General features: G+C 48.7%; 1 protein-coding gene across 1 annotated transcript in view; it reads right to left on the bottom strand.

Annotated features, from left to right (window-relative positions):
- Lmod1 (leiomodin 1) overlaps positions 1-5,184 on the bottom strand; it is a 44,349-nt gene extending 39,165 nt beyond the window's left edge. The window contains exon 1 of the mRNA XM_005348400.2: positions 4,764-5,184. Coding sequence (XP_005348457.1) covers positions 4,764-5,024 — 261 coding nt within the window. The 5' untranslated portion in view covers positions 5,025-5,184. The remainder of the gene's footprint in view (positions 1-4,763) is intronic.
- Positions 5,185-9,797: the final 4,613 nt, after the last annotated feature.

The following is a 9,797-nucleotide window of genomic DNA, read 5'->3' as shown; positions in this document are numbered from 1 at the left end:
TTCTTATTTTATGTTCATTGGTGTTTGTCTGCATGCATGTCTGTGTGAGGCTGTCAGGAGCCCTGGAACTGAAGTTACAGACAGTTGTGAGCTGCCATGTGAGTGATGGGAATTGAACCCAGATCTTCTGGAAGAGCTGCCAGTGCTTTTAACCTCTGGGTTATCTCTCCAGCCCCACAAAATTCTTTAACTATTATGTATTCAGTGCATGAACAAAAGACTTAAAAACAACAAGTTAAAACAAACACCTGTAGGCTCGCACCACCTAGCTGAAGACAGTCAGCTGCTTTCCCAAACTACAGATGGTGGTGGCTAATAATTTTGTCTAGCTTTTTCTAGTTTGTGCATGTGCCTACCTGGGTCACCAGGCCCCCATCACCTCTTCTGCCCTCTCTCCTCAGGCCTCCAGGGCTATTTTGAGTGTGTACCAGTTGGGGTTAATCTCCTTAATCGTTGAGCCGTGCTGCTCCGTGTACTCCCAACAAGCCCAGCTATCTGCAAAGGGCATTCTGAGGGTTGGTGCCGCCGTCTCCGGCCTTCCCATTCATGAGGGGAGCCCGGGGGATGGAGTTGAAACAGGCTGGAGAACTGGGCTGTGGAGGCTGTGGCAGCAGGAGGTTCTAGGCCAGCAGTGGGTTCTCAAGAGTCTCAAGTTAGCCTCTGGGGAAAACCTAAAAGAGCTTTCTCCGCCCCCTGGCTCAGCTGCCCTGGCCCCTGACCCCGCTTTCCTGCAGGTGCTAATCCGGTCACCCTAGAGGGAAGGACGAGAGGGGTAGGCTGAGGGCTCGTTCCCCTCCCACTTGGGAAAGGGAGAATAAGAGATGACCTGTTGGGATCTGGTCCCTGAAACACGAGGCAAGGACTGCTTCACTCCACTGCTGGCTTCTGCACTGGCTGGGGCTCTGTCTTCCACCTGGGCTAAGGGAGAACTCCCAGAGGACCAGGGATAAAACTGGCTGCCAGATCCACTCCATCTACAGGCAGGGCAGGAGCCCGCCTCTAGCCTTCCCTGAATCCCCTGCTAACTGAAATTCATTTCATAAGCAGCTGGGGATCTTATGATCTATGTGGAGGCCTTATGTAAGTATCCGCCTCCTGAATCATATATGCTGGTGAGGGAAACGGCCAAGAAAAATAAAATAAATAAATAAATAAATAAATAAAATTTAAAAAAAGAGGGGCAGGGGTATGCAGCTCCACAGCAGGGCAGACACTTGCCATGTTCAAGGCCCTGGGTTTGGTCTCCATCACCATGGGGGAAACTGAGTCAGCAGGAGGAAAAGTACTTGCCATGCAAACCTGAAAACATGAGTTCCAGCCTTTGGAACCCGTGGAAGTAGAGAGTGACTCGTGCAAGCTGTCCTGGGACTTCCACACGCACACACGACACACACGAGCACCCCTGAACGATAGAACCTTATGACCCTGGTGCACTTGATCAAGGTGCCCAGCTTTCCCTAAGAATCTGGGGTGACTGCCTGGAGGTGGTGACCTGGAAGAGGTACGGGAGGAATATGCACAAAAACTATGCTAGCCAATCCAAAAACTCCGTGAACTATTCCAGCCCAGTGAGCAAGACGTAGCCTCGGTCCCTTACCTGGTCTAGACCCCAGCATGCCAGTCACAGTATGAATCTTGCTTTCCCTCCCAGGAAAAGCGGAACAGGCCTGCTTATCTCTCTTAGTTTCTTCTAAACGTTTTCTCTGCGTGGAAAGTTTCAAACGAAAGTGGAGAACAACGTAATAAACACTCATGTGGGTCCAGCATCCAGCTGCAACAGGAACAACTCCAGGCCGGCACTGTCTCACCCACACTCCCATCCCTGTTGTTTTAAGGCAAATCCCCCAATTCAATCAATTTTCCTGAGAATAGTTTATTACGTATGTCTATAATATAAACATTATTTTAAAAGAATGTCCATGCGGGGCGGTGATAGCACACACCTTTAATCCCAGCACTCGGGGGGCAGAGATAGGCAGATCTCTGTGAGCTGAAGGCCAGCCTGGTCTATGGGCAAGTTCCAGGACAGGCCCCAAAGCTACAGAAAAACCCTGTTTTGAAAGACAAAAAACAAAACAAAACAAAAGAATGTTCATAATGCCACCATCCCATCGACAGGATTTAACTAAAGTGTCTTAATGCCAACCAGTACCTTTCCCTCATGGACAGTTGGTCTGATAATTAAAGGTACTCCTTAGATGGTGGTGGTAGGGGAGCTTTCAGGCAGACTGTCACGGCCACCGTTCCTCTAGCAACACACAAGTACACAGATCTTGAGCATCTCTCTGGGGCTCTCACAAGCAGCGGCTGTATGACCCTAAAGGAACTCAGCTGGCACAGTGCTTATCTACCAGACACCAAGATCCCTAGTTCAACTGTGCAAACCTGGCATGGTGGCACATGTCTGTAATCCCACTGCTTCAGAGGTAGAAGCAGGAGAACCGGAAGTTCGAGGTCACTCTCACTAGCTGTTGAGTTTGACTCAGCCTGAGTTAGCTGAGAACCTGTTATAAAAATAAAGAAGGACTGGCATTATCTCCCCAATGTAACAGAAAAGGGGAGGAAGCACAAAAAGGCAGGTCATTTACTGTGTCACCTTGGACAAGTATTTAGCCTCATCGAGACTTTTTTTTTATGATGGGGATAAAAATCCTATCTCCTAAGACTGTTGAGGCTTTGAAAGAGAAAGGTGATGGTGTAGTACACCTTTAATCCCAGCACTGGGGAGGCAGAGACAGGCTGATCTTTGAGTTCAAGGCCAGCCTGGTCTACAGAGTGAGTTCCAAGACAGCCAGGACTACACAGAGAAACCTTCTCTCGAAAGAGAAAAAACAAAAACTAAAATAAAATAAGATTTGGGTGGTGGGCATGTAGAAGGTTCTCTATAGCTCATCTTTCTGCTGCGGTCCAGTTAACTGGCTAGCTCACTATCAAACCAACTGGCTTATTACCTTCAGGTCTTCAGGAAGAGGGAAAGGCTCAGGCAGCAAGAGCTAGAGCCAGTTCCCCAGCCTGGAGTGGAGTTCACACTCTCCAGCTAGACTTGAGTATCCATGCTCTGTGTGCTTGCTCTGGCCACTAATCAAAGAGACAAGTCCCTAGATGGAGGGGTGGGCAGGGCCGGACAAGGGCAGAGATTTGCTTTGGACTAACTTCACCATTTTCTGAGTTCCTTTACTAAAGTGAATTAGCAATCCCACTGCTGCGGTTTATTGAATGCTATGTGCCAGGTTCTGTGCCAAGCACTTCCCACCACCCTCTTAGTCACCTCAACAGGGGTGGGTACTGTTCTCAAAATCTAGGTAAGCTGGGAGGAGTCATAGAGTCAGGTCAGTAAGAGCTGCTGGTACCCACACAGGGTTTGTCTGGTACTTAAACTCTAGGCCTTGACTTCACACTCATTCTTCTGATAACAATGCCAAAGGGACTACATGTTAGGGTTCAGTCACCTTCCCCCAGATTTAGAGACTTCTGACAGTGCTCAGTATACATTCTAACTCTGGCTGGCCATTGTGCTAACATATGCCCTTTGCCTGCATGAGGAGAAACGAGAGCATTGTAACAGACTACCTCCGTAAGGAACAATGGTCCTAAGGGCAGCATCTCCTCCAAGGATGCATACTGTCTCACCCTCTATTCCTTGACTTGGCTCCATCTGAAGAAGTGCATCCCTGGGCAGGGCCAGGGAACTGGGAGACAGAAAAGAAAGGCAGGGCATAGCATTTACTAAGTACAGAATGTTGGAGAATCAAAGTCCCAGGAGCACAAGAGTTCCTCGGCTGTTCTTTGGTCTAAACATCTTGCTTTATAATTAAGTAAGGGCTTTGGTTTTAGGAGTGGGTGGACAGTGCAAAGATAGGATGCCTACGTGGCATATGAGAGGCCCTGGGTTTGGTTCCCATGGGTTAAAAACAGTTCTGTTTGACCTCACCCTCCAGAAGCCACTGGAGACAAGGCAGCCATGGGGCCCAGAACCCAAGGAATGGAAGAGGAGAACAGAGCCAAACTCCAGAGTGACTCTTAGGGTCCAGGAAAGGGCGGGGGTCACAAAAGTGTCAAGATCTTGTCTAAGTTTCTTTTCTCTGTCCTGGGTCACTAGCCCCTCGATGGAGGGTCTATCATTTCCCCCATATCTGTTTTGATATTTATTCATTATTATCAGAGCTATAAAAGAATTAGCCACCTCCCCACAGGGTAAGAATTCCTGAGTCCCTTGGCTCCCCATACACTCCTCGTTTCCTGGGAAAGTCTTGAACACGGGCCCAGGGAATGGCAGGCACAGGCACAATGCTCCAACTCTTGCACAGTGTCTCCCTGCTTTCCCATCCCTGCTCTCAGGCCTTGGGCCATGTCCTCCAGAGCGTTGGGATCAGCTTGGCCTCCTCTTCTTGGGTGGCTGGAGACTACAAACGTCATTCTATCCTTTCTCCCCCCTCACTAGCACAGGATGGAGATGGAGGAAGAAACATGCCAAGACCATGATGGCATCAACTCGACAATGTATCCTTCAAGGACATCCCTCAGCTCCCTTTCCTATTTGATTCTTGAGATGTCCTGTCTCTCCAACACATCCAACTTCTGCTTACAGAGCAAATTCAGGGCAGAGCTTCCCACTGCCAGTTTAGTGCATAATAACCTGTTCGGAAGCATTTCATCCCTTGCCAGTAAGGATTATTCCTCTAAGAAAAGAAGGGTTCTGGTCATGGAGTTAGGGGGCCCGGTCCTCCCTTCCCACCCCGTTCTCCTCCAGGGTTGTCACTCACGTCTATAGACATCTCCCTCTGGATGAGCTTCTTGGTCTCCTTTTCGCAGAAGTTGAGCATGGCTTCCCGGCTGAACGTGCCAGAGGGCTGTCTGTCCATTTGATTCCTCTGCCGCAGCCCCACAGGAATGCTCCCATCCGGGTCCACCACATCCAGCTCCTTCTCCAGTTCTTCCATCTCCTCAGGGGAGAGGGTGGACAGCAGGCTGTCGATGTCAGGGTCTTCACTCACCTGCCGCCGATACTTGGCTACCTTGGACATCTTGGCAAAGTGGGCAGCTTCTCTTGCCAAGTCTGTGGGAGTGTTGGTGGTATGCAGAGAAGGGAAAGGGGGTGCTGGTCTGGGTAGAGCTGGGTGGGCTTGGGTGGGAAGGCCCAGCTAGATGAGGACTGCAGCTCGTAGGGCCCGCTGTGCCACAGGTGCTCAGGGGACTCGGCAACCTCCCTGCAGCGCAAGGCTAGTGGACCCTGCTTGGTCTAACCAGCAACCAATAAAACCTGACAGCTGCCCAGCCAGAGAGGAGAAGCCAATCCCCAAGCCAGGGGGCGGGCCTGCCTTACTGTCAGAGCTGTTTGAAACTTGAGGACATTCCAGGGAATCTTGGAGAGCTGCGTGACCAAATTTAGTACAGAGCAGTTTAGCCTTTTAAAGACAAGGGGGCCATGCAATGAGGAAAAGATAGAAAAATGCAAAGGCTGGCAGGGGCAGACCAAGCCACTGGAAGCCAGGGGAACAGGGACCGGGCGATGAGGCTCATCAAGTGGCCAGCCTGAAGCCAGCCTCGGTCAGGAATGGATTTTACTCTTCTGTCACTGGGTGGCCACTGTCACCTTTCTACTGTATTTGGTAATGTTTTGGGGGGACTCCCAGGAGTTTGTAATCCCAGAAAAGACACTAATGCAAGATGAGGGACAGTTCTTATAACCAACCCACCTACACAGTTTCCTGTCAAGAACCTGAGGGTTGAGCATCAGTTGCCCTGATGCCCCTTTGCCCCTTTACCACTTCAAGAGATAAGAGAATGGGAGACATGGTAGAGGGTGGGAGAGGGTGGGGGGTTGATATCCTCACAGTGTATACAAACTAAAAATGTTTTGGTGGTGTTTTTTGGGGGGGTTGGTTTTTTTTTTTTCTTTTCTTTTTTCTCTTCGAGACAGGGTTTCTCTGTGTAGCCCTACCTAACCTGGAACTCACTCTGTAGACCTCGAACTGTAGGCTGGCCTCAAACTCACAGAGACCCACCTGCCTCTGTCTCCCAAATGCTGGCATTAAAGGCACACACCACCACTGCCCAGCTACAGACTGAGAATGTGAGGGCTGTTTGAGGAAGAGATGGGATCTGCAGGGAAAAGGAAACTCTTAGAGAGCTCTCAGTTTCTGAGGCCCCAACGCTCTTGGGAAGAGGGTTCTAACCTTCCTCGGTGCCCTCTTCTGCAGGGCCATCTGCAGACAGCCTTCTCTGGGCACAGTAGGAGGAGCAGGCAGACACCACCCACATATAAATCCAGAGCATAATTTAGCATGTCTTAAGGGAAATGCAATTCTGGGCCGCTGAGCTACTGCAACAGGTCTGGCTTGTTTCGTAGGAGGGCTTTCCACTGCTCATCCATCAAGCCGCCCTGTGCGAGTCTCACAGACATTCGATCTCCTGCCCCCCTCCTTCCTGCCACAAAATCCCTTCTAGAAGCCCTGGTGTAACCCATCAGGGTAGATGCTTCGATCTTTCCTGGCATCTCTCCATCCTAAGCCAGAGAGAGGCAGTCACTTGATCAGCATTCGCTGAGTCCAAGGATCATCTAGAACTAAAACCTAGCCGTGGCATTTCATGCCCACTAGTTCAGCCTTAGCTTCAGTCTGAGAGAGGCGCTGGGGCTGCCTGGTGGCGCTGGTAGAAACGAGGCAGGCAAACCGTGAAGGGAGAGTGGAGGAGAGGTTGAGAGACATGTGACTGCAGTTCAGTCACATGTCCACCAGATAATAACAGTCGCTAGGCTCTGCTGTGAGAGCAGGTGATGTACTAAAGATGCCAACCGGTGTGAACCTGCCATTATGGAGGCCATAGCAACTGGTGTGAACCTGCCATTGTGGAGCCCATAGCTAGTACCAGTAACTGCCGTGGTCAGAGTATGAGCTGTCTCACAGCCACACGTTCTATGCTTGGTCCCTAGCCGGTAGCTCCATTCAGGATGCTCCGATTTTAGGAAGTGAGACGTAGCTGGAGGAAGCAGATCGCCAAGGGTAAGCTTTGAAAAGTTCTACCTGGGGCCAGGCTCCTTGCCCACTCTCTGCTTCTTGGCTGTCATGAAGTGAGGAGCTGTTGCCACATTCCACATGCTCTCACCACCACTGTGTTCTGCCTCACCACAAGCTTCAAAGCACAGAAGCTGGGTGCCAAGATTAACACCTCCTTCCTTTAAGTCTTTAGGTCAGGTGATTTGTCACTTGATGTAAAAGCTGAATGCATGACTGTTATTAAACAAATGATTTCAAAGAAACCATTAAATACTTAAGAGTTTGCAAAATGCCTCGAAATATAAGTGCAGAAGTGGGGCGTGGTGGTGCATGCCATTAATTCCAACACGCGGGAGGCAGATGCAGGCAGATCTCTGAGTTCAAGGCCAGTCTGATCCATACAGTGAGTTCCAGGACAGCGACAAAGAGAAACCCTGTCTTGAAAAGTGGGAGGGGAATACAACAGAAGAGGTATATAACAATACAGGTACACAAGAGCTTATGCTCTGTAGGCTGACAGACTAGCATTGACTCCTGTTACTGTCACCACCGACCGCATGACCCCGAGTAAATACCCATCTCCTTGAGAGGAGGCTTCTCCCCTTGGAAAGGCAGAGCAGCGGCACCCCCACCCTGCATAAGTCACCCTTCCCTCACTGTGATGACACACCTGGTAGAAGCACTTGTGGGAGAGGAGCTGTTTCTGTTTACTCTGACTCAGTTTCAGAGGGATTTAACCCAGCAGGTGGGGAAGGTATGGGAGCCTGTTGGCGGTGGCAGGCTCTCCTCTGAGCTGCATTCACTGTGGTAGGTGTGTGCCTCCACCATAAATACACAAATTCAATCTCAAAAACTTAAGATGTCATATTATTTAATGGAGTTTTTAAAAATTCTATTTCACAATGGTGGTGCACGTGCTTCATCCCAGCACTTGGGAGGCAGAGACAGGTGGACCCATGTGAGTTTGAGGCCAGCCTGGTCTACAGAGTGAGGTCCAGGACAGGCTCCAAAGCTACAGAGAAACCCTGTCTTAAAAAAAAAAAAAGGGCTGGAGAGATGGCTCAGTGGTTAAGAGCATTGCCTGCTCTTCCAAAGGTCCTGAGTTCAATTCCCAGCAACCACATGGTGGCTCACAACCATCTGAAATGAGGTCTGGTGCCCTTTTCTGGCCTTCAGGCATACACGCAGAAAGAATATTGTATACATAATAAATAAATAAATAAATAAATATTTAAAAAAAACAAGGCAAAGTAAGGTGAACATGAAATTGTAACATATAAGAAAACATTAACCTGAAACGTGGTAAGCACAGTATTCGTTAGCAATTATTATTTGCCTTTGCCTTCTTATTTTTTTTGTTTTTTGTTTTTTTTGAGACAGAGTTTCTCTGCAGCTTTGAAGCCTATCCAGACCAGGCTGTCCTCGAACTCACAGAGATCTGCCTGCCTCTGCCTCCCAAGTGCTGGGATTAAAGGCATGTGCCACCACCACCTGGCTTTGCCTTCTTTTTTAAAAAAATATTTATTTTATTTTATGTATATGAGTATTTTGCATGTATTATGATTGTGCCCACAGCTGTGCCTGGTGAGCTGGAACTGGAATAGACTTGTGAGGCACCTTGTGGGTGCTGGGAACTGAAGCCAGGTTCTCTGGAAGAGCAGCCAGTGCTCTTCACCTCTGAGCCACCGCTACAGCTCCGTCTCTGCACTCTTTTTGTAATGGTGGGACTTGAACCTGGCTCGAGCCCAGGACTTTACATCTACTAGGTAAACTTTCTATCATATTTCCAGCAGTTTTTAACAAGTTTTTGTGGGGTGAGGAATTTTTTTTTCTTGTTCCCTTGTTTATTTTTGAGACATGGTCTCACTATGTAGCCTGGAACTCACTCTGTAGACCAGGCTGGCCTCAAAAATCAGAGATCCACCTGCCTCTGCCTCCTGAGTGCTGGGATTATCTTTTTTTTTTGAGGGGGGGTTATTCATTTGTTTTCCAAGACAGGGTTTCTCTGTAGCTTTGGAGCCTGTCCTGGAACTAGCTCTTGTAGACCAGGCTGGTCTCGGACCCACAGAGATCCGCCTGCCTCTGCCTCCCGAGTGCTAGGATTAAAGGCAGGCACCACCACCACCCAGCCAAGTTCTGGGATTATCCACATGCGCTATCACATCTGAGGCACATTATTTACTGATTTATTCTTCTTTTTGTGAGAGGGCCTCACTATGGATCTCTGGCTAGCTATGTAGAGCAGGCTGGCCTTGAACTCACAGAGATCCTCCTGCCTCTGCCTCTGAGATGCTGGGATTAAAGGAGAGTGACACAGTAACCAACTACCTTTTTTGTATATATAAATCTTTATTTATGTATTATGTATACAGTGTTCTTCCTACATAAATGTCTGCACACCAGAAGAGGGCACCAGATCTCACTATAGATGACTGTGAGCCACCATGTGGTTGATGAGAATTGAACTCAGGACCTCTGGAAGAGCAGCCAGTGCTCTTAACCTCTGAGCCATCTCTCCAGCCCTAACTACCTTTTTTTCTAAAGGTTTTATGTTCAGTTGTGTGTATGTGTATACATCTGTGCATGTGTATGTACACATGAATGCAGTGCCCATAGTGGTCAGAATTGTTGGATCCACTGGATCCAAAGTTATAGGCAGCTGTGAGCCACGCAACATCAGTGCTGGGAACTGAACTCAGATCCTTTACAAGAGCAGCACAAGTTCTTTACCACTGAGCCATTACCCAAGCCCTCTTTTTACTTTGCATTTTGATTTTTTTTTTTTTTTTTTTTTTTTTTTTT

The sequence above is a fragment of the Microtus ochrogaster genome, chromosome 6 (assembly GCF_000317375.1).
Source record: "Microtus ochrogaster isolate Prairie Vole_2 chromosome 6, MicOch1.0, whole genome shotgun sequence".
Classification (NCBI taxonomy): Eukaryota; Metazoa; Chordata; class Mammalia; order Rodentia; family Cricetidae; genus Microtus; species Microtus ochrogaster.
The sequence above is the reverse complement of the archived record's forward strand: the minus strand, read 5'-3'. Positions and strand labels throughout refer to the sequence as shown.